The following is a 26,279-nucleotide window of genomic DNA, read 5'->3' as shown; positions in this document are numbered from 1 at the left end:
ATACATTCATGCATACTCAGTTACCTTTATAACGTTGCTATTTGTATGTAGTTCAAAACTGCATGAATGCATGAATCCTTGGGAAAGGTGAACCTTTACTAAAATCACTGCAGGGGAAATGATTACTGATGGCTATTTTAAATAAGCAGACCTTAAAATATCCCATCCAGATGCCTCATGCGTCTTCATAAGGGACAAATGCATGAAAAAATCAGCATGTTGGCAAAGTATAAACAATAGTTTCATAATTTATGCCAGATTAACTAACGCAGCAGACATGGTTTGATTTTTTAAATTCTGTTCACAAGTAGTCCAGTAATTTGTTATGAAAATAGGTAATGTACATTTGGCATAAAAACATACGGTATGTGCTCTCCATTTTTGAGTGACTGGAGAAAGCCTACGTAAATCATGGTTTGATCTGAATTGTTAGTGTAAAACAAAAATATGCATACATGTAATGGGTGGGAGTATCCCCTTAGAAGAGCTATCCCTATTTTGGAACCGGGTGACTCTTTCATGTATTAAAATATCAGCTCCTAAGTAAAGATCTTCTATTAATGTCATGTGAACAGGACTAGAGATTGGTTTGATGAGAAAAAGTAAGAAGAAGGGGAAAAGCCTATTTGGTACCACATGTGATGTTTTCCAGCCCCCCCCCCGCCTTTTAAAATAATTGCCTTTAAAGTTGCAGGATTGCTTTATTATAGTATTATCTTGAGTAGCAGGCACTCTTTGTACTTGGAGTCTTCATAAATTCAAGAATATAACTAATCTGACCTTTTTAGCTCTATGGAGCACCATTGTTTCCTTTGTCAGAAGCTCTGAGAAGCACATTCAATAACTGCATAAATACAGAATTAAATCTCTGTGCTAGTTAATATTGCTGACAGGGGCCTTTTGTGAAGTCATCATAAGCATTCAAGAACAGCAAGACCATACATGCGTCGGAATGCAAGGCACATCTGAACCCATTGAGCTGATGGGATTAATCTTATTCATTGTTGTGTATGACCAGTTATGCAACAGTGAAGGACTGAGGCCTTTTTTTAAAAAAACAATTCCAAAAGAAAAGAGCAGCAGAGGAATTGAGGCCCTAAAAAAAACAACCCTTTCTATCCCCCACACCCCAAAGGCAGCAGAAAACTAATGAGAGCTGAGAACTGAAGGTGTACTAGTTCATAAAAAATTAATTTGAATGATGCAAAATCTAACTCAAAATAATTTTGACAGTATAGACAAGATTTCACAATCATTTGGCGTATACATAAAAGAGGCTGGTCTAAAACACACATGTATAGAATTGATTAATATGCCCAATATGTGCCAAAATATCCTATGTCTGACAGCAGCACACAAAAGCCAGCCAAAATGTCCCTAAAAAGGTGGACAGCCAGATCCTACTGTAGTTATAATTCTACCCCCTGGGGGGTTTTATCAGAACACACAGTCTAAGTTTAACTGCATAAAAATGAATTAAATTTGCTATTTAAGCAGCTCTAGTGATGCATACCTTGAGGCAAGCTGTAAGAGGCAACATTTCTATAACAACCTACCACAGCTTTCATTAAAGGCAGCCCCCAGTTATTTATAACCATGTTAATTGCATTAAGCAACCCAGACAATCAGTTTAATTCATTGTCATGAGGAAGATATTCTCCTTTTCCTCGCCCCAACAGGCCACGTTAAATCTTTTGTGCCCAGCCATTTCCGTCGCTAAACTAAAGCAATGGCTGTGTAATCATAACAGAGAGGAAGATCAGACCAATTAATCAATGCCATATAGATATAAAATGACTGATGTGCTTTCAACAGCTCTACTGCTCTTATGCCCTGCAGAAAAGGCTTCCAGAGACTGAGCTGCATCACCTATGCTCAATAAGATGCAAGGAAGGCACAAGTCATGTCATGGTTTGATCAAGACTGAATGCATTATCTTTCTACTGCAGTACTGTCATTCTTCCCTTGGAGAACACTTAAGTTGGCTTTGCATAGTAAAAAGTACAGCAAACAGGAACGGAACAAGAAGTGTGCTGTTTCTGCACCATACAAAATTAGTAGGTTTTTTTTCCTCTTAAAAAGGCACTGCTCTATGGCTGAGCATGTTTTAGCATTTCTGCTCATGTATTGTTGAACCTCTTGCTTAAACCGAAGGGCTACTCAGTGACACTACAACATTCTTATGGGACAAACTATTCATATGAGGTGATATTATTTGTTTATAATATTTATTAGACACCCAATTAACAGACTCTCTGGGGATGCACAAGATGATTCAACCATTCCCAGTGCAAACAAAGGGGGAAAGAGAAGACCATCTCCAATTACAACAATTAGGACTCAATTACAGCTCTCAGACAAGATAGAAAGTTTGTGGGATTATCATGCAAGTACAGAAACAGTACTCAAATGGAGAAAATAGATTGGCATGACTACATTTCACTGCACCCAACAATAAAAGGCTAGAAAATGCCATTGGGGATCCAGAGGAGCTCCTCTGCCTTGAGCAGAAAAGATTGGTTATAGTAGCCTTTTCAAATGTTATGGCCTGTGAAATCCAAGGGATCATGGAAATGGCCCCAACGTGAAGCACACAGTAGCAAAAAACCAATGGGACAACAGTAAAGGTAAAGGTAAAGGGACCCCTGACCATTCGGTCCAGTCGTGACAGACTCTGGGGTGGCGGCACTCATCTCGCTTTATTGGCCGAGGGAGCCGGCGTACAGCTTCCGGGTCATGTGGTCAGCATGACTAAGCCGCTTCTGGTGAACCAGAGCAGTGCACGGAAACGCCGTTTACCTTCCTGCCGGAGTGGTACCTATTTATCTACTTGCACTTTGACGTGCTTTTGAACTGCTAGGTTGGCAGGAGCAGGGACTGAGCAACGGGAGCTCACCCTGTCGCGGGGATTCGAACCGCCGACCTTCTGATCGGCAAGTCCTAGGTTCTGTGGTTTAACCCACAGCACCACCCGCGTCCCTTCTAAGTACAGCTGCTATAGAAATCTTCAAAGGAGCTTATCAGTGAAGCAGAATCAAATGAAACAAGGCACATCCAAATACTGCAAAAAACAAACTTTAACCGATTTGAACTTCAAAATTTATGAGGACCAGTGAAGAAAAATAAACAAATGGTTGTCTCACCCCAAAATGGGAGGTGAAAAGTATGCTTAATAGGTGCAATGTGCAGGAGGAGAAGGAAGAGGATATAGGAGGTTTCTAGGGGGTGGTTAGTAAGTAAGGTGGAGTGGCACAAAAGGTGGGGGAGACAGTGGCAAGGACATGAGGATGAAGGTGAAAATGGGTGCAAAGTGGGGCTGCAGACTAGAAGAGAGAAGTGGCTCCAGAAATGGGGTTGAGAAACTTGGTGGCATGGGATGGGAAGGGGGTTAATGGAGGAATGGTAGGGGAGCTGACAAGCAAAGGAGAAGCTTCTAGTATTGTACTTTACGTATTATCCTTGCTGGTGTGTGTGTGTTAAGTTAAAAAGGCATCTCTTGCACATTACGGAAGCCATGACCTTAAAGGGGGGGGGGAGTTTTGTCCAGAAAGGATGCAAGTCCCACTGAACTTCATTAAAGCAGCCAAGATTTGGTCTGCATAGTGCAAAGTAAGATTTGCAAAGTAAGATTTTTCTAACTAGAGTGGTAGGAACTGATATGAATGAGTGATGTTCCAGCATATGATGGCGATTCACAGTGAGGTACAACAGAATGCTGTCACCATGCTCCATTTGTTCGTAATACCTTGCTGCATAGCTAAATGACAGAAGAAAGGGCAGCCTTAATATGTTATAGACAAGGGGAGCTATCCACTTTGAAGGGCATTTTTTGAAGTACATTCTTGACTGACATAGATATGCCCCATAGATTTCACAAGGCTACCTCATGAATGCTCAATGGTGTTTTTATGCAAGAACTGTCTTTAGCTTTGAAGCCTACCACAAATTAGAAGTCTTCCAGCTCTTAAAAGTTTTTTATTTCTCGCCAAAATAGAAAGGAAATGCTTGAGAGCATCTCTGACTTACCAGGCTGCGATCTCAACCTAATGTTTAATATAACTTTTCTTGAAATCTTAAAAAAAAAAAAAGGATTTTGCACTGACTTACTCTGAACGGGAGAAAAACCATTAACTTGAACCAAAAAAAGAGGGGGAAAAACCACACAAAACCCATTAGCAATAAAACAGCACATGGTTGCATTTTATGTTCTTGATAATGCCTTGCAGTGAAAATAAAATGTTTGTTGTTTTCCACAGCAATTTAAAAGGTTGTACACAGCAGAGCAGTGCAGCCAAAACTCGTCAGAGGAAAACACTTTTCTGAAGACCAGTTCAGCCTTGGTAGTTTAATATTCTAGGTAGGAGAAAATATGTACACACGGATGGACATTTTTAATGTATATGTCACCTGATTTATTCTGTCAAATGGGCAACTACTGCAAAAGTCATATGGGAAGTAGCCTTGACAGTCTTCTTCCCTATGGGTTGTGTTCAACTAAGTTCCAAGTTCTGAGTAGACACACTGAAATTAATGAATGCCACCCACTGTTTTTAAATTATAAAGACATATACACTTTACTGATGAATGGGCTGGTAATGAAGTGTGCTGCTTACATGCAAGCCTGCAATATGAGGGAGCTTTTGACATTGAGATTTGGACATATCCCCATGTTTGGCACCCCAAGAGGGACCAGAGAGATAAATCAGAGAGATAAATCAGAATTATTTTTTTATAATATTTGAGACTAGCTTACTGTCTCAAAAGGAAATTAGCACGTTTACTGCAAAGTATTAAAATCTATAAACAGCACACTAACACCAGTTTGAGCTTAGGAACGCTAAAACCAGTACACAAATTGTTCTTAGAAGCATTCCTAGGAACCAAGAGGAAAACTAGGATGTGAAAAAGAGAGGCTTTGGGTTAATTGGGTAAGGACATTGGGTTGAAGAGTGAAAGTGGTATCACAGTGCAAAAATGAATGAAGGGAAGTTTGGCTAGTGAGGTTTTGGGAATGTTTTTAGGTGAAAATCAGAAGAAATTAGACTTTGAGGAAAGGCTGCTTTCATCTTCAATCCCTTTTCTCCTACACCCACTTTTTTGCAACCCTCTTTGTACCCCATTTCCCCCTTCACTCCCTTTTTAACTCCACCCTGAAGGGTTAAACAAAAGCAGAAGTTCTGGTGGAGAGTAAATTATGTATGGATTCTGGAACACATGACAAGGAAATACTGATAACCAGATTTACTGTGATCACTGGTATAGAAAGATCATGCACTTATTAGGTCCATATGCTCAGGGTCTAAGATTGTTCTTAAAGTCACTGGACCTTAGTTAACAGAGTTCTTATAGTAGATTAGACACCTATTTTTTAATGTTAAGCGTGTTCTGACAAATGCCACTGCACATTTATTAATGTAGAACAAGCAAGAAAGGTCAGCTAAAATGACCTGTGGAAAAAAGCTGGTTAGGAGCCTAACACTGCCACATCCAACTCAAGCACACATTCGGAGTTGTGGCACTGGGCAAAGATAGTTCCATGTATGCCTGCCTCAATACATGAAAGTGCATCTTCCTGGACTGTTTGCTCCATTTCCGGAGCCCAAGAGACTACACTCAAAGGGAGTCTTGTGTTCTTCAGGTTAGATCAGGTACCCTCCAGGTGTTGTTGGATTCAGACTCCCATTTGCCCCAACCAGCATGGCAAATGGTCAGGCATCATGGGAATTGTGGTCCAGCAACATCTGGAGGGTACCATATTGTCTACCCCTGGACTACACATAGATCAAAAGCAACTAAGGCCTGCTTCACTAAGAGGCTACAGTGGCCTTATTAATTCTTACTTCATGCACGGCTTCTACATGTGGACAAGTGGGCAGTGGATGTCTACTGCTGGCCCTGCTCCTGACCCTGAATACTGCACTGGTCATGCCACATTTGGCTGCAGTGCTCTCTGCAGGGAGGGAGGGGAAATTTAATAAAATAGACAAGTCTACATATGAACAGCTGCTCCTACGCTGCTTTCCCAGCCGTGCAACCAGTACCATCAGGGGCGTGGCCAGAAGCACAGTTCCACTGCAGAAGCTACACATGGAGAACAACTGTGTGTGCATATTGTGTATTTCACCACCCCTGAAACCACGGCATATGAATGCATTTTCCTTCTCTCCCTTGGGAAGTTATGGCCCAACACACACTTCCTTGTGTGTGAATGTGGGTAGACTCTGTAAATATACACTACTTGTACATGAAGTGTATGCTCAACCAAGAAACAAGTTAAGTAATATGGCCTAGTCCATATTCTGGTCAAATTTGATTTAAGCAAACAGTGACCTGCTCTGCATATGTAATGTGAACAAGTCATTATGAAATGGTATGTAAACATCACTACTCATTGGGGAAATCAGGTACCAAAATCTTTCTTGGACTCTTACAACTCCTGGCTAGATGACAGGGGTTGCAGTTTTGATTGCTGTCATGTAAAAAGTCCCTGCATGTAGAAAGCTAGTATATGAGGGAGAAATATTTTTACCTAGTCCTCTTTCTTTTGTTCTACTTGCCTATGTGCAGAGTATGTGTATTCATCTATCTAGTGAAAGAGCATTCATAATGCAATACTGCATGAGGCAAAGTCCTTGTAAGCCTCTAGTCACATTATTTTGGTGAACTAAAAGCAAGAACTTTCACATATAGTATAAGGCAGGAGGGAAATTATTATTGGATGTTGTGCAGGAAATTCCCAAGTGTTTACTATCAGCATTTGAAACAAATCTGAAAGCATGTCAAGAAGAATCTACTATTATAGAAATTATATTAAGCTAGGGGAAAAAATACTGTACCTTCTTCCACAGAAATTGGGTTCTCCAAAAAAAATGCTGTTTGCTTCCAGTGTGTTTTGGTACAACAGGGACTAGTTGAGAACAATACCTGCAGTGACAGAGTTCAAAAATCTGTGATGACATACAAGACTTAATATCATGCTACATTAATCTAGCACACATACATTAAATGCTTGCAACAGCAAAACAGACTTATTCCAAAACACCTTAAGGCAAAAAGCTGACAAAATATATATCTTTAAATTAATTTTGAACATGTACTCACTGTTTTACTGCAATTCTTCTCAAAATATATATCAAAATATCCAGCAACTGCCTGCAATTTAAAAATAAACAAACGTCAGCAATCTTCACATTCATTATCCTTGAAGTGTTTCTTGATATCATCAATATAATTGCTGGAAATAATATATTGAGTAATACCAAGTTCTTGCTTGGGCAGGGGCATTCAAAACAAACTGAAAACTCAACCACTTTGATGTCATTCAGCAAATACAACGGCTCCTTAACATGTTGTTTAAGGCCAGCAAGTATCAAGGGTTAAAGCTGTGGCCTTTATTCAGTTAAGGTTTGTCCTTCCATTTTCATTACTGTAATAGAAGCAATATTGTTGTGTTTCCGGGGTATGGAGAATGGGGAGCTACTGCAAATACACTGCTCAGAATCAAAGTAGAAATGAAAAGACTACCAAAGCCAACCAAAACTGTCCAAAAAATGCATTCATTTGTCTGGTTACTTTAAGAGAGCCCTTGCCTCTGGTGCATCAAACTGTGTTGCAGAAAATGCATCAGATCATCAGAAGGAAGTAAGAAGAGCTTCTGGATAAGGTCAGGCCAAAGGCCCTTCTAGTCCAACAACCAGATGCCCATGGGAAGTCCCCAAGCAGAACTTGAGTGCAACAGAGCTCTCGTCACTTGTGATCCCAGCAACTGGCTTTCAGAGGCATACCGCCTTCAACAGTAGAAGTGGAACACAGCCATCAGGGTTAGTAGTCACTGATGGCCTTATCTTCCAGGAATTGGTCTAATCCTCTTCTAAAGGCCTCACTACCTCTTGTGACAGCACACTCCCTAGTTTTTGCTACATGCCTAAACCACAAGAGGGAAATGCTACATACAAGTCCATTTAAGACCATCTTCCAGTTGCAAGAACAATGGAAAGCGGCCTACATATTGCTAAACACCACAAAGCCTAATTATGCTCTCAATCCCACCCCAGTCAATAAGCATGGATTCAGTATATACAAACTCTAAAATAGATACAAACTCTAAAATGTTCCCTCAAGTAACCATGGCTAGTGAGCACCTCATGGTTCCTTTCCCCACTGTCTGCTGCTGACTGATGCAACTTTCAAACAGAAATCTGCATCTGCATGTGGGCAGCACTCTCTGTACAAGAACATGGATGAAAGGCTGCTCGTGAAGGACATCTGTCAAACACCCCACCGCCACCAAGAATGAAGCATCGTTCACAAGTTTTCCTCAGTAACTGGGAAGTTTTAAATTGCAATTGGTATTGATAAGCACCAAACGGTGACAAGGTCCTTCAAGAATACACCAATAAGTGAATACAGCAATCTGGAATGGTTCTAGTGTTCAGTCATGTTCTAGCACTACCCAATCCAAAGCACTAAAATGATGCACCTATTTCAGAGCACAAGGGGACTCCTACTTCATAGGACTTTAGGCAGTACTTTACCTTACCTAACAGAATGCTAAATCCCGACGAAGCAACTGCAATGCTTCTATATTCCACAGGCTGGATCCACAGTGTGTCCCTCCCATGAAGTGAAAGAGGCCCAGATTCAGCAGAGCCTCCCACTGGAGAAAGGGTAGGGAGACAATTTTCACCTGTTTTCCCCTTCCCTTTCCATCTCCCTACCCCACCCATCTCATGGCCCTAGAGCAGGGGTCTGCAACCCGCGGCTCCGGAGCCGCATGTGGCTCTTTTACATCTTTGCTGCGGCTCCGGGGTGGATACTAGCGAGGGGAGGAGGCGCATTGTGCGCCCCAACACTCCTCACTGTGGCGGGCGCTGTACTGGCTGTGACGTCGCATGGGGGGTGTGTGTGCGTTAGTCACGCACCGTCCCGACGTCACCTTCCCGCCCGCTGTCAGATCGTGGCTCCGGAGTTATATTTGTTTTAAATGTCACAATGGTTTTGCGGCTCCCAGTTGTTGTTTTTTCTTCGGAAACGGGTCCAAGTGGCTCTTTTTGTCTTAAAGGTTGCAGACCCCTGCCCTAGAGGGTTCCTCAGCCTTGCACTGCGGTTTTTCAGGGGGCTGCAGACTCCTCCCTTTTCTCCATCCAGCAGGGGCATCGTGTGAATGGAGAAATACTGAATAAGCAAGTTATGCTTTTTAACTATTTGGGTTTCTTTCCTCATCACCCAAGGCAATGGAACAAACGCATTCCCCTCCTTTGCATTATTAGCAAAGTGCTCTCTACTGTCATACAGGAAGCTGGGAAGCTGCCTTATATCACATCATGCAACAGATCTTTCCCTCTCCCCGCCACCCCTAAAAAGCCTCTCCAGAGAGTCACCCCACATTGTGGGCTGTGTTCCATAGGGCTGCAGGGGGCAAGGGAATTCCCCCAAATCTGGCACAGAGGTCTTGCACTTTGCACATCACCGTCAGCAATGTTTCTTAGGTCTTCCCAAGTCTCTGGAAAGGCTGGGAGGGGACTCTAGGGGAAAATATACATTGTGCAAGCTGTCTTCTGTTCATGAAACACTGTATACACTCCTGTGTTTTAATTTTCCTACCACATGAGTGGGCAATTTTAAAACACATTGAGAGTTATTCAACTATATTTTACTTGGAGTAGACACACTGAAAATAATGAACATGACTAAGTTAGGCCCACTAATTTCAACAGGTCTACTCTGAGTAAAACTTGGTTGAATGTCTGCTATTCAAGTTTCCTCTTTCTGTGCAAATTGCTGGATTCTATGGTATTTTATATTCTGTTTCTTTCCCGGTTGTGGAACTGTCTGATGTATGTCAAAGCCACAGTCGGAGACACAAATATCTTTCGGGGTTTTTTATTAAAGGGGAAGGCTTGCTTGAACAACTAATGTTATGCCATTCCTCCCACTTTAGTTTTCTGTCTTCCTTCTTAAAAGTTGCATATATCTTTTATCTCTTAATATTACAGACTGGCTGTCGGAACGAAAGACCAGTGTACCTCCCCACAGTTCATCTTCTGCAGAACCATTCTAATTGAGACTTGCTATATACATTTGAGAGATTAGGTAGCTTCATAATTTAGCAGAGCAATCATTTTTATTTATTTGACCTTTTATCCAACATTATACGAACAGCTTTGAGACAAGATACAAAATAAAAAAATTTTAAGTTAAAGCAGAAAGGTCAGCGTAGAAAATAGAATATAAAGATAAAAACTGCAATAAAACTGAAAATGGTGTTGACTCTTAGAAACAGTTACTTCAGGTATTATTTTGTTTTACATGCAAGTGACTTATGCTTGCTTTTACCTCCTTCCCCACCACAGCACTTCGTCTGACAACAGATATATAGGCCCCCAGAGAAATAATCACAATAGACTCCAGCATCTCCACTAGAGTCATTCAAACACTATTCTCTGAACAGTAACCAGTAGGAAATTGAAAACAAACACAATGGGATTGGCCGTATATAACTGAAGATCTGGCCTATTGAGCACTGCGAAAAGATGCTTTTTGTTAAAGATACACCGCAGTAGAGTAATTATTCTGCCTTCTGTTCTCAACATCCCATCAACAGACAGAACTGCTCTGCATGTTGAGGGGAAGGCGGTTGTTTTGAAAAGTAGGCAAGCAAAAAAGAGCAAAGAGGTTAATGAGATGTAGAAATTCACCAAAATAAAAAAAAACCCCCACACCAAATTTCTCCTGCTCATAAACCAAGTCAGCTATGCAGAGGGGAAAAGGAGGAGCACCAGAGCTGCAAATGTGATCATTAAGCCTGTATGCAGACCTGTGAAATCAATTCACAGACCAAGCTGACATTGAAATATAAGCCAGGCTAGTTTGCCTTAATGTAGAAATTCTCCCAAATATATTACTGGGAACATGTAAATAATCAGACATCAGTAGCCATAATGTAACCAATCTGGGAACTGCAAGTACAAGGTGTCTCTCTCTCTGTGTGTGCATGATTTCTCACACAAATCAAATATATTGCAGCTCTGTGCCTTAATTATTTGTTCTGTTGCCACAGCGGGCACAATTTTATTCACAGAAACCACAAAATAAGCAGTCTCTCTCTCTAAAAATAAATAAATAAATCAGTGTCTGTTGAAGATGGTCAAACACCCACAGTTTACTCATTCGTTATCCTGTATTTCAGGCTCATTTTTATTTTTTTAAGAACAAAGCAAAGCGCAGATTTGAGCAAATCTCAAATCTGCTTCTTCATTTACCTGCGCCGCTTCTCTAGGAAAACACTTCTGTTCCCAATTGTAAATCCCTGTCTGATTTATACAAACCCCTGTGAAACCAGTTAAAAGCAATTTGACCAATTCACTTAGGAGAGAGGAAATTAAAAGTTACCATCATCGCTATCAGCTGCAGGGAGTAATTTATCATTTTTGTTCCTCGTCAGTATCGTGTTCCAACAGCATGCAGCTAGAGCAGATACAATTAGGCAGCTGGCCACAGAAGTAGGAGGATAATGTGCTTTTGATGGAGTTTATCCAAGCATGGAGATGAAATGCTTGTAAGCCATGCAGCAGAGAGGGAGAGGGAGACAGACAATCACTATGTTCTTGGTGCAGAAATACCACTTTTGTTTTTAAAATGATATTTCTTAAATGAAAACAACTCAGTACCTCAAGATTACTGAATGATTCTTACTCTTCAAAGGGGGAGGGGGGTACTGAAGAAAATTTACTTCGTTTATTGTACCCTGTACAAAGCCTCATTCAATCTCAGAAGTAGAATAACTGAGCATATTAGGTATTATTCAAGTAGTCTTTGTACCATACTATTCAAAGTTTGATACTGTCTGAAAATTAAATCATCTTCAGCCTTGTATAACTGCTTCTCATATGGAAAAGCGTTAGCTTTTATTCCTTGATGAAAACAGTTCCTCTTTCAATTCATCACTTCCAAGTTGGGGTCTGCAAAGATCATGGAGGGGAAATAAATGGCGGAGAAATTCTCTCCACCCTCGTATAGTAGTGAATTGCTGAACTTTGCAGTCAGATAACTAGATTCCTGCTCACCTAGCTCTAAATCTCAGCAGTCTATTGCTATAACCTAATTGACCTATAGTGGTGATACCTGAGATTTGGGTCTATTAGTAGCTGCCTGGCTTGCACAATTTCAACAATACAGATTGAGGTAGGAGGGTATTTTCCCTCCCACTGGAGAGTATATGAGAGTTTCGGTGTAAAAGGGGCCAACATAAGTATGTGCCATGCACCCCTGACGTCAACACTCCACCCCCAGGATAACGTTAAGTTGTCAGGGTGAATGCTTAATCCTGTTTTTTTCAAACCACCACCACCGTTTCCCTCTAGCTAACACAACAACATTTAATGCATCCAAGACAGCAATGAGCATGGCAGTCCTTAGCTTTTAAAATTACAAGCAAATAAGTTCCTGCATATCTGTGGAGTTATCCAATCTACCACCTCCTCTGTGGGTGAGCCGGAAGTTATGTGTGGAAGAACCTGAGTTTGAATCAGAAGAGAAAGCAGGGTTAAAATTTGCATTGCCTATCCTTACTACTCCCAACCCTGAAACGAGCCAATCATGTGGCAGAACTCTCAGCAGTCTTTAAAGGGCCCTCAGAGACAGATTCCATGCTTTTAGGGTGAACCCTACATGTTCACTCAGAAGTCTCATCATATTCAACAGGGCTTACTGCCAGGTAAGTGGGTGGAGGACTGAAGCCTTAGCCATATAGCAAAACTTAATAAGTAACATTTTAGATCACCGCTAACACCACCAAGAACCTATCAACAGCAATTATTTCAATCATACTGAAACAGAACACAATAAGACATTCATAAAGGTAAAGGTACCCTTGCCCGTACGGGCCAGTCGTGTCCGACTCTGGGGTTGTGCGCCCATCTCACTTAAGAGGCCGGGGGCCAGCGCTGTCCGAAGACACTTCCGGGTCACGTGGCCAGCGTGACAAGCTGCATCTGATGAGCCAGCGCAGCACATGGAAACGGCGTTTACCTTCCCGCTAGTAAGCGCTCCCTATTTATCTACTTGCACCCGGGGGTGCTTTCAAACTGCTAGGTTGGCAGGCGCTGGGACCGAACGACGGGAGCGCACCCCGCCGCGGGGATTCGAACCACCGACCTCATGATCGGCAAGTCCTAGGCGCTAAGGTTTTACCCACAGCGCCACCCTCGTCCCTAACTGAACTTAATAACTGATATTAACTAAAAGCTTCTCACAATACCTGTTTTGTGCTAGGGAGGAAACCATCTATCAAGCGCATTAATTTTAGTATGTATACTGTGATTTCAATCAAGTAAACTTGGGCAATTTAATTTAGTTTTTTAGCCTGCTTAATCCCAAAAGCTCTGTGAATGTAGCAATATATTAAAGCTGATTATCAGACATTTTAAGAGTACCTATTGGGGGGGCAGATATCCATGCACATGATGCGCTTCTATTTCTGCTCTTTGCTTACAGAGCCCATGAGGTTGGGTAAAGTGGTGGAAGCACAAGAGGCGGTGCCCTGCCTGTTCAACTGCTTGCAGAATGCTCCCTCTTACCGGGAGCATTCCAGCGCATGACAGTGCCGCTCATCTTCTCTGCCCCGGGGCAAAGAAGATGAGTATTAAAGCATTGAGGAATGCTCCTCCTCTCATGTGAGGCGTGGTGTGGCAGGGGGGCAGGGAGAGGCACATTCCCGTTTCACCTCAGGTGGTGAAATGGGATGGGCTGCACGTTTCCTTATATATGTGAAATTTCAAATTGACCTATGGTGAGAACATGCAAACACATGGTCAGCTTGGTCCGAAATGAATTGCCAAAAAGACACTGAAGAATAAAATGGTTGTATGGCTCGAACAGCCAAAATACAATTATTTACGGAAATCTGAAATGGTTATTTTGAGTAAAATTGTTCACAGGCTTCACAACCCACTTTGCCTAAACACACACCTTACACTTTGCTTGTATCTATGATAGAGATGGGAAGTTGACATATAAGGATTGGGGAATGGCACAGAGGATCAGGCCCGCAATAATGGCGGCCTAGAGCTCCATTGCACATGACAGGTGTTTGGGTCATGAGAAAGCAGGGGGTAGAGGAGAACAGGCAGATTTATGAAGAGGGAGGGAGTGTTAAAATGTTAATAGCTGCCTGTTCCAAGATGGGTAGGAATTTCACAGTGACCTGCAAACCTGGGTCAGTGACTGTATATTAAAGTTCTAAGAGTGGCTGAACATGAATCTTTGGATATATGCCAAAGTCTACTTTCCAATGTTGTAGACTGTGCCTGACCCATAAATATCCCGATGTAAAGCTAAGGAATTTATAGTTGCAACATGGATTGATTGGAACTCTCCCCAAATGGTTCTAAAAATAGAAATATTGCCTTGAAGAACAACGCTCAACTTCCTCTTCCCTTAAGTTTCTGGACTAAATCAAATAGAAAACACACATTGTGGTGTCAGTAACTAGACACAGTATTCCAAGTGTGGACTGAGCAAGGCATAATAGAGTGGAACTATTACTTCGCTTGATCTGGACACTATACTTCTCTTGATGTAGTTTGACTCTGAACTGAGACTCTAACCCATCTTTCTTCAAAGGGGAAAAACAGCCACATTAGTTTTAAGACCAAAAATGTTATGACATTAAATCTTTATTCTTGTATCTTAACCCAAACTAAAATTCTACATACAGAAAATCAAGGGTGAATATTTGTCCAGCTGAAGAAATACACTTTTAAAGCATCTTCAAAATCTCCAATACATATAATGGATTTATTGTTCATTTACTGCAAGGTTAGGCAGCCTGATGTGATGGATGGACTGTCAGCCTCTAACTAAACTGCTATACTCCATCACAAAAGGAGTGGAAATTCTGGTCATAAGATGTCAATAATCTTACATGATGAAGTACACAATACTTGACAAAGTGTTTTGTTTTTTTGCGCAACACCACAAATCTCTGATCCAAAACTAGAAACTTCCAAACCAAACATTTCACCTGTATCACTATATTTTTAAGGCTGGAGAACGCAAGTGTATATAAAAAGCAACAAATACATGCTTTGGTTCGAAAATGAAGTTACCACCCATATCCCAAACCCACACAAATAAACAGGAAGATACAAGCAATGATATATGTGAAGGCAACATGCAGAAACCGCTTTACTGGAAAAGTGGGTGTAAAAATTACAATTCATAGTGAGAAAGGGAGAAACTCCATATGAAAGGGGTCACAAAGAGTTCAGAAGGTGGGTGGAGGATAAATTGTTAAAAGGAGATAGCAGATAAGCTTGTGGCAAGTGGAAAGGAAGGAATGGTGAAACAAGCTTACGCAGGAAAAAGAGTAAAAAAGTATTAGAATGTAAAAAAAATAAGGAAGATGAAAGAGAAACAGGGACAACCCAAGACACTTTGGTACCTGTAAAGGTAAAGGTAAAGGTACCCCTGCCCGAACGGGCCAGTCTTGACAGACTCTGGGGTTTGTGCGCCCATCTCACATCTATTGGCCGGGGGCCAGCGCTGTCCGGAGACACTTCCGGGTCACGTGGCCAGCGTGACAACGCTGCTCTGGCGAGCCAGAGCCGCACACGGAACGCCGTTTACCTTCCCGCTGGTAAGCGGTACCTATTTATCTACTTGCCCCCGGGGGTGCTTTCGAACTGCTAGGTTGGCAGGCGCTGGGACCGAGCAGCGGGAGCGCACCCCGCCGCGGGGATTCGAACCGCCGACCTTACGATCGGCAAGCCCTAGGCGCTGAGGCTTTAGCCCACAGCGCCACCCGCGTCCCTGGTACCTGAGGTGGTCCCTGGTACCTGAGGTGACCACAAATTGGTGCCCCTCTTCTACCAGCGCAGAAGGGCTGAGTGAAGATCTACATCAGGAATAAAGGGGGAATAACGTTCTACATGGCTGGCCCCGGAGAGGACTTAAGAGGAATGGCATAGCTGCTGGTGTAAGGAACACATTATACAGCTTGACAAGATTGGAACACACCAAAGGCTACCAGGTAATGCCAACATTTAATCCCGTAGCCATGGTGGATAGCTAGCTAGTTTGCAAATGAAGGCTTTGACCGAAGGTTTCAAAAGCACGGCAACCAAACCCCAAGAAATGCTGAAATAAAACATTTACCGTACACACTGAAGTCTTTGTTACTCTCAGAGTGAAGTCTGATGAAAAATTCAGTTCTGAAACCGATGCAACATGGCAATCTATCCGCTGCAAGAAAGTGCAAAGTCTTGTGTGAGAACAAAGCAGGATCCTAGTATCTGAGTGGAATCTATGGAGACTGTTTTAATCATCTCTGCATAATAGACCTGAAATAAAGCTTATTCTCAAAAGCAACCTACATGGAAACTAGTTGCCTACCAGGTGTATATGGCAAAAAACTGGAAAGTTTAGCCTCTAAGTGCAAGCTCAGGACTCCCACTAGCTTTATAACTGCAGTCTTCTAAAAGCACATGATAAATGAAACTCTTAAGGTTCAAAGGTTGCTTGCAATGCTGTTTGCAGAAGATGAACTGGGGGTAGGACTCTGAAGTCTCACTAGGATGCAGTTAGACTCTATGTTCTTCAGCCTACGACCAGAAAGTTAAAATTGTCAGGATGCTTTCTTTTACAGATATGTTTCTCATAGGGATAATGCTTCCATTCAGAAAAAAATGGGCTTATATGTGAAGCGGCAGAAAAATGAGCTCTCTATGTCAAGTACATACAAGTTCCTATATAAAACTGATATTTATTGAAGATATATCACATGTAAAGCAATTCTAAGCTGAAGGTGGATTAGCATATTTCATGGCTTGATGAGTCTTATATATGGCATCATCAGAGTCCTAATAATAGGGCACATAAAAATCAAATCAAGGTGAGGCACAATCCTCAGATTTACTACAGCAATCTAGCTTTAATCCCTACAAATTCCCACATAGTGTTTTCACACATATTTGTTGGCTAGGTAAAGGTAAAGGGACCCCTGACCATTAGGTCCAGTTGTGGCCGACTCTGGGGTTGTGGTGCTCATCTCACTTTATTGGCCAAGGGAGCCGCTGTACAGCTTCTGGGTCATGTGGCCAGCATGACTAAGCCGCTTCTGGCAAACCAGAGCAGCGCACGGAAATGCCATTTACCTTCCCACCAGAGCAGTACCTATTTATCTACTTGCACTTTGATGTGCTTTCGAACTGCTAGGTTGACAGGAGCAGGGACCGAGCAACGGCAGCTCACCCCATCGCGGGGATTTGAACCACCGACTTTCTGATCAGCAAGTCCTAGGCTCTGTGGTTTAACCCACAGCGCCACCCGCGTCCCCTATTTGTTGGATACCCATCCTTTTATTTGGATACTTGTTTTATTTGAAAAAGACTCGTGAACAGCAACTGGGCTCCCAGCAGGACTCACAAGTCCTTTTATGACTGGACATTTCTCTCTCTCTCTCTCTCTCTCTCTCTCTCTCTCTCTCACACACACACACACACACACACACCTTCTTTTGTTAAAAATCAAAATTGGTACATTTGTCTGCAATTTCTTTAACCCTTCTTGGCCAACTGAATAATATGCAAATATAATGTATGTTCCATATCCTGGATAATGGTAGGGATATGAAAGGCAACTCCATCATTTTACTAACCTTGGAAATGGCAAACAAAGGAATACTGCAGAGCTATGGTGTCATAATCATGTCAGCCAATGAGGGACATTTAAACACCTTCTGTTGCTCAGCCATTCTTGTTTGTCCACCATCAGGAGTGGTGAAATCCAGTGGCTACAAAGCTGAGAGCATTCTCCGTGGCAGCCCCATGGCTATGGAATTCATTGCCAACTGGACTGTCAGGTCACAACACTACAGAGTTCTTGGAAATGTCTGAAGGCTTGCATATTTTTTAAAAGAAAGGCTCATATATGGGCTTGTTTCCTACTATTGACTACCTTAGTAATTTTGGGCTAGCTGTATGTTTTATCAGTTGCTGGTTCACACTATTACATCTATGCCTATTTTGCATGATTTTCTGTGTTACTCTGGAACATTTAATACATTACTGCTATATGTTCGCTCAACTTTATATTATTTTTGATGCCTTATGAGAAATTCTTGAAACTGGGATGTGATTTTTCTAAACAAAGAGGTTACTGAATAGGACTATTAGTAACTGCTTGTCTTACAGAAAAGAAATCCCTTTAAAATACACAAAAATCAAAATCTGACACAGAAGCTGTCAGATTTTCATGAGGTTGAGTGGAGTATGACAAAACCATTATTCAGGGTAATAAATGCCAGATTCAGAGGTGAAACATATACATTCTTAGTCATCATATGATTAACTAGGTACATTTTTATAATTTCCTCAATATCTGAAAATCATCAGCTTTATGGAACAATTATTGATTTTGGTTGTTTACTCAGGATGACATTCTTGGTGAATTCATTAATACATGTTATACAGAAAAATGGATAGTCAACATTTAAAGACTTATTTGGAAGTTTTATCTATCAATTCCACTCAAGCAATTATTTTCCAGCCTGCAATGTAAAAGTAGGTTGTTAAGCAACAACAGCATCTCAAAGTAGTCATAACCAAAACAGGCTTGTCACTCTTTTAAATCTGTTAAAGATGCACAGGGAGCCTGAACTACAGGATCCCTATTTTTCTCCAGGAACAAATCTAAGGCAATGAGGGCTACTATACAGTGGTACCTTGGTTCTCAAACACCTTGATACTCAAACAACTTGGAACCCAAACACTGCAAACCCGGAAGTAAGTGTTCCGGTTTGCGAACCTTTTTCAGAAGCTGAATGTGCTCTGTTTTGAGTGCCACACTTCCGTTTTGAGTATTACGTTGAGGTATTGAGTATTATGTTTTGAGTATTACGCTGTCTGTTTTTCCTATTTATTTTGCATTTTTGTTTTTGCAGCTTTTTTGTTTCGTTTTTGTGACCGTGTGGAACCCAGTTCAGCTACTGATTGATTGATTGTGTGACTGCAGTACATTGTTTACTGCTTTCATTTTATGGATTAATTTGTGTCGTTAGATAGCAAAATTCATGTTAAATTGCTGTTTTAGGGGTTGTTTGTAAAAGTCTGGAACGGAATAATCCATTTTGCATTACTTCCTGTGCACCTTGGTTTTGGAACGGACTTCCAGAATGGATTAAGTTTGAGAACCAAGGTACCACTGTACAACATTTAGAGGGAGGTGTTACAAATTAAAATTGTGGTTGAATAATTTTGTGTAATAAATATTCTCTCTTTTTAAGAGGAATGTAGCCTATTGTGCTCTAGATGGGAGGGGGAAACTTGAGGCTGTTAGTCTAGGGTTGTACATTATCAGAGAATTGAATGCATTCAATTTCACACAGCAACAATGCTGTTCTTATGAAAATATAAGATTGCCTTTTCAGATAATAGTTAGAAAGGGGAGGGGATTAGAAAGGAACTTTCCCCAATTGCTTCAGTTAAGCACACCTAAGTGGTACATGCAGCAATGTTTGTGTGATTTTCTCTAATATTTATCTACAGAGGTGCTACAATATATGTTTACATGGAAAGCAATATACTTCTTAACCAATCATCTCGTTTCTTCTACCATTAATGGTGTAGTGTACTTGTTAGTGTTGCACTAGGACCTGAAGACCAGGGTTCAGATCACTCAGTCATTGTCTCTCAGCCCAGTCCAACTCTCAGGGTATTGTGAGGAAAAATTATGTATGTCACTCTGAAGTCCTTTGAGGAAAGGTGTAATAAATGAAATGAAAATACTCTTCAGCGCTCAGACTTCGTTCATAACACTGAATATGCAAATATTCAAGGATTTTAGCAAACAATGTAACTAATAATTATAGCATAATTAATTACAGTATAATTAATGCAGCTCCAAAACCTATAATTAAGCATACCAGAAACAGAGCATAACCAGGTGGTGAAAATAAAAGATGGGGAGACAAACAGAAATTGGAGTTAAGTTTTAAAGACAGCCTCTTGAGACATTTAACAGGTTCCAGATGGAACCAACAGAGAACTGCACATCACTTTTGACGTATAGATGTTGAATGAACAATGGGCAGGGAGCCATTACAGCTCCTTATTTTATTTCTGTCTTTATTAGTTTTGTGGTGGGAAAGAAGAGAGAAAAACTACTACAAGAAGGCTGCAAAATCCATAAAGATGTGCACAAATTCCAAAATATTAGTATCATGGACTCCATATTTTATTAACACTGAACGGCCATGGGGAAACAAAACATATTCCATGTAAGAAAAGCTTACATACTGCACTGGGTTAATAATTATACATTCCTTTCTAGAAATTTAGATTATTTGTTACAGTACCTTGATGACACAAGCTTCAGATATAAGCGTGCCTGAATCTAACACTTCCACAACAGCTTCTGGAATGACAGCCTTCTTCATGCAGGACATGTTGAAGCCATACACATCATCCCAGAAAGCTAATCTGTCTGCATGCTTCTTGAGGTCACTGACAGCCACCAGGCTGATGGTGCAGATGTCAGGATACACTGCAAAGAGACGTTGCAAATAATTTATTGACAACAAACAAAAGCTCCCTTTTATATTAGATTTGACTTTAATTTGAAATATACGAGGAAATTTACCACAAGCAAAAACAGACAAATCTACTGTTTTGAGGAAAAACCTATTTTTAAAAAATCCATTTCATGAGATTCATTGTTGTCTTGGTAGAAACAAAGGCATAGCAACAACTGGGGTAAGTGGTGATAAGCAGAACCTGAGACAGATCAACGGCTCTGCATACATGACAGCTGTCACACAAATGGGCACATGGAGTATACAGTGACTGCTGTTTCAGTCAATATTGCTGAATTTTTTTATTTTTATTTTTTTAAGATCTTCCCTTGCTATATATTAGGCTTGTTCCTGGACTATCAGCAGTAGCTCTGTGCTACAGTAGACAAAGCACTGTTAAGTCAAGAATCTCTTTCCAAAATGACGGTGCTGTATTTGGTAAGCAGGGGAACACAGGAAAACTCGCTAAGTGGCACCAGAAATGTGCTACCACATTAGCAGAGGAAGGTAATGGAGTGATGCATTTTATCTGATTTATATTGTAAGCTTCCTAGCAATGAAAAATGCCTATATCATCCAAAATGCAGGGCAATGTCTAACAAATATACCACCCTTTTATAACATTCATATTTTAGATAACATAATGACCAAACAAATGAGGCCTATCAGATGATGTGCTGCTTTGTATGTGTAAAAACCCAACCTAGGATGAGTTTAATTCTGTTGTTCTTTGTATATCCAGCTTTAAGAGAGACATGAAAGTGAAGGCTAGTTACAAAAATTAAAATGCAACAGGCAAGTGGAGTGGACCAGAAGGTATGCAAGCACCAATTAAACATATGCACCAGAATTTCTTTGTGTTTCTTGTTCAGGAGCTACACTAAACAATTTTATTCAGATGGAAGGCTACTTAAATAGCAGTTGTTCAAAAGGAAAGCAACCAAACTCTGCTCCAATACATGCCCACTGCGGCCAACACGTCCCTGGGTCACAAAACCAAACAGAGTGTTAAGGGTACAAATCAGACCACAATAAGCATGCTCAGAAGCTGTGATCTGGCCTGTGCCCTTAATGCTCCTGACCAAGAAGCACATTAGCCACAGAAAACTTACATCAGCACTTCTTGTTTTGAATTGTGCAGCTTATTAAATTAAATCCAAGAAGCACTCTTTTAAAGTAAGTACTTTGCAAGCATAAAGTGAAGAAAAACATAACACTATGAAATTAACATCCAATAGAAACTGTAGATTTTTCCATTTATTTATGTGAGCTGAGGCAGTTGTATTAGCACAACATGGGAGATATATCACCTTTTCCCAATTCCACCCTTTTAAGTGCAGTCCAGTATGCCCCATTTCATAAGAGGTTGGTGATTCTGCTTTAACACTACCACTAGGTCCACCCATTCATCAACTCACGTCTTGCTTGACAGCCAACTTTCAGAATTCAGTTCAGCAGAAGGCATGGAGCTTTCTTTGCTTGTGGCTTATGGCATTCAGGCCATTATTTAGATGCTCATTATGGTTTTACAATGCTTCCATGAAAAGCTTGCTTTTTAAAAAATTGTCTTTATCAGAAATGTTCCAGCCCAAGAAGTATTAAAATTATTATTTACCTTACCCATCTAAAATCACAGTAGGAAAGGGAGCCAACATATTTTGAATAACCCACTTCCGTGATGGGTCATTTTGATTTCTTTAAACCCCATGCTACTTACAAAAGTAAAACCACTCCTATGCAAGAACCTTTTATTTCATACATATTCCATTACTTAGTTTTTAATCTGATTGAATTATTTCTCACCACACGTAATATTAAACTGCTGATCAGACATCTCTTAGAGAAGCGCACTTTAGAAATTCATAGGTTTGTCATCTGTGTCCTTCTCGACTCACTGCCCCCAAATCATTTGTCATTAGTAACAGCTCACACGGGGAGCAAAGCAAGATGGGAAATCTTTTATCCCTCAGCAATGCCTCACAAATGTAAGGACATTAAAAGGGTAAGATCGTAGTAACTGCAGGGCTAGAGGCATAGTTGTAAATGATTATCATTTGAAGGTGGAAAAGCAAATATAACCAATCACCTTTCTCATAAAATACTTTTAGCTCCAGCCTGGAAGCCCCCTATTTTAGGGATCAGGCTTTTGGAAAGCTTGAGGTAGAAGATGACACAGCAACCAGCCCTTAGCCCAAACTGTGACAACAAAGTTAAGTCAAATGAAACTATGGCTGGAATAAATGATTAGCACTTGGCTAAGTTAAAGCGGTAATGAAAAGATGATCACAGAAACACAGGTGGGAAGTATTGATACTTTTCTTTCTTTGTTCTGGGGCCTTAATAAAGTTGCACACATCTGCTGTACCTTCCAAGCATAAATGAAACCTAAATATTCTTCAGCCAGCACAGCTTGTACACTAAGGTTGCAGTATCTATTTTACCTCAAAGGTGCAATGTAAACTTTTAACTTCTCTGGAATATATGAAACACTATGATGAAAGGTACTGTGAACAACTGTTTTAAACTAGTTGGCAAAACAGCTCATGAGCTACAACTGCCCAAAGGAGGAAGTGTCCTATTTAAAATTCTGCTAAATGAGCTATACAGTTAAGCTAGTGGCATTGTATTGAACAAGGAAAGTTGATAAATGCATGTCTATCTGACAGCCAGTTAATTTTGAGTATCATGTTCCCCAGCCCCAACATATTCTGTTTTGGCAGAACTTTCACCATTTTGGACACATTTACCATTTGAGAAGTTTCTAGGCATTTCTTCCTTTCTTTTCAGTTTGAAGGCAGCCTATGCTTATGTCTTGGAGAACAGAAATTAAAGGGCAATGAAGAAAAGCCTTTTTTTGTGTGATACACCTTTTTGTGTTTTCCTTGCTTTTAGTTTTTATTATATTTTGTACATGCCCAAGATATATGGAAGGTCATTAATAACTAACAATAACAAAAATAAAAAGAAGCCATGCCAGTACCACTCCCATTAATCAGGTTACATACACACACATACACTGTTGTCGTGTCAAATCCCATGGATTATAATAACCTGCACTAGACTATATCAAAGCATATTCCTTATAAATCTCCATCTTTCCTTCCATCAGGCAAGGAGGTTACTGGACCTCTAGTCTAACTCTTGAAAAAGTTCCACCGTAAAATTAATGTAGCATATTTTTATCTCAATGGTGTCTGACAGAATTATCGGTCTGTTGCTACACATGATGCAAAAGTAAATTGCATCTACTGTGGACGTTCTGCTGTTTCAACCCCACCTGCTGGCTGATTTATAGAGGAACAAATGAAACCATCTATAAAGCCTCCATTAACCTTCTAAACTAGTTGGCATTAGAGCATCAGATACAAGTGCCTGAAGGTGTAAGAGCTCTGTTTAAAATACTGCTAAATGAACTGGACTATCAGGCTACAGAACTATTAATGTATTTTTCTGGGAGTGAGAAAGGAGTATAAATATTAAGCACTTAACATCTATTTTCACTCATCAATCTTTTCTGTCCCCAAAGTGAAGAACTGTTTTCTTTCCAAAATAATTTTTATTACATTTTCAGATTATGCATTTCAAAATGAACATCTTTCATTATAACCATACATTCAATGACTTCCCTCCCTCTCCTTCCAAGGTTCTTTTAATTTACCCACCGTTCCTGCATATATTGTATATCCATCTAATTAAGTTCTCCAATCTTATATCCCACTGCAATATATTATACTGTTGAATTTACTGTAATACTGTGAACGTTTTCAACTGTGTACTTATTTTCTACATACTCAGCAAAAAATTCCACTCCTCTTTAAATATCTGTTCTTCTTGCTCCCTTATTTCACTTGTTAGACTTGATAACTCTGCATATTCTAACATCTAAAGTTGCCAATCTTTCTTACTAGGAACCTCCCTCACCTTCCATTTTGGGACTAAAAGGATCTGAGCCACCATTGCTGCATATATAACTAAGTTTTTCTGAGACCTGGGCACCTCTGTCTGCACCATTCCTAACAAGAATGTCTCTGGTTTTGGGGGAAACCTTGTTTTAAACATTTTCCCTGATCTCATTATATATCATTTCCCAATATTCTTATTTTGCATGCCCACCACATATGTAAAAAAGTTCCTTCTATTTCTTTACATTTCCAACACAAATCTGATTCCAATTTATACATATTAGCTAGTCTACTTGTGGTTGGATACCATCTATGAATCATTTTCTTGTAGTTCTCTTTCAACATATAGCATGCTGTGAATTTCAACTCTTTCTGCCAAAGATTCTTCCAGAGGTTTAGTTCTATATTATACCCTATATCAATTGCCCAGTGGGTCATTGAGGCTTTAACCAGCTCGTCTTTTGTTTCCCATTCCAATAAAAGTTTGTACATTTTAGAGAATAGTTTTTCCTAATTCTGCAATAACTCTTTCAAATTGTGAGCTTTGGTCTAAAATTTTTTTTCTTATCTAATTTAAACATATAAAGTTGATACTACTGTAACCAATCAGTAACATGGCTCCTTAGTTCTTCCATAGGTTTCAATCTGGTTTCATTCCCTGTGAAATCTAGCAAGTATCTATAGGATGCCCACTGTCCATCCATGTTGATGCTCTTGATTGTAATTGCTTCAGTTGGCAATAACCATAGGAGTGTTTTTCCTTCTAACAGGTTTTAATATTTTCCCCACTCTGTACAAATTCCTTCCACATAACTCTTATAGATTTTAGCTTTCCCATACCAAAGACATGCATGCCTGCTGAATTTAATATCATGGCCTTCCAGATCGAAAATGTGACCATTTTTCAATACAATCCATTTCCTTAGCCAACACAAACAAACCGCCACATAATAAAATTGAAGGTCTGGCAGCGAATAACTGTTTTCTAGCTATACCTGAATGTCATTTGATTTTTTTATGTCAACATTAGTATTCAGTTCAAGCCACTGGTTCAAAAGTACTGGGATATTACGCATCTATTACATTATCAATCCATAGTGTATTTACTTATCCTTTCCCAAAGATCTGCTACCATTTCCCTCTTCGCTACAGGAAACTACTTCAACTCAAGTGACTTCCTAAAACCAGTCAACCGCTTTCTTAGTAACTTAGGATAATGGATTTCTTGGAAGTCCTGCTTTACTATAAACCAACAGGCCTTCTTTCCTGTTTTTTGACATCTCTAACAAATTCTATTAAATCTATTAATTCCATGTATAGAAATTCTGTTGACTCATATCACACTATGCATCACAAGCATTTGTATAATCCAAAAATGCAGTCATAAAATTTGTTGCATCAAATACTGAGACATCGGCAATATCATTTCTAATTAACCTATATCAATAACAGCTCACAAATAACCTGCCAGACAATCAGTAATACCCAGACTATACTCAAAAGAGACAGCTCCTATGTCAAGTGAATCCATGGTAGTAAATTCTCATCCATTCCACTATTCTTAGATTTCTACTGAACAGAAAAACCAACAGTTTTTCAGCTCACTAGAAGAGGGAAAATAGTTCTTACCAACCAATTTACATCATTCTACACTGCATTGGCAGCTAACTACGAAGAAGGGGACAGAGATAACCTTCATTATGCTGGCCCAGCAATATTCCCCTCCCTAAAGCTATACTTATCACTTGCTTGCTTGAAAAGTAGAACAGAGAGAGGACACATAGAACAGCAGCACCCACTCAATCGAA

General features: G+C 40.2%; 1 protein-coding gene across 1 annotated transcript in view; it reads right to left on the bottom strand.

Annotated features, from left to right (window-relative positions):
- The window catches only part of PRMT3 (protein arginine methyltransferase 3), a 58,059-nt gene that overhangs the window by 3,128 nt on the left and 28,652 nt on the right, over positions 1 to 26,279 (bottom strand). Inside the window, exons 12-15 of the mRNA XM_082237526.1 lie at positions 20,354 to 20,541; positions 16,156 to 16,242; positions 7,102 to 7,152; positions 6,837 to 6,924 (exon numbers count right to left, since the gene is read on the bottom strand). Of these exons, the coding sequence (XP_082093652.1) occupies positions 6,837 to 6,924; positions 7,102 to 7,152; positions 16,156 to 16,242; positions 20,354 to 20,541 (414 nt within the window). The remainder of the gene's footprint in view (positions 1 to 6,836; positions 6,925 to 7,101; positions 7,153 to 16,155; positions 16,243 to 20,353; positions 20,542 to 26,279) is intronic.

Source organism: Podarcis vaucheri (genome assembly GCF_965113315.1).
Source record: "Podarcis vaucheri genome assembly, chromosome: 1".
Lineage (NCBI taxonomy): Eukaryota > Metazoa > Chordata > Lepidosauria > Squamata > Lacertidae > Podarcis > Podarcis vaucheri.
This window is presented reverse-complemented; position numbering and strand designations above follow the sequence as displayed.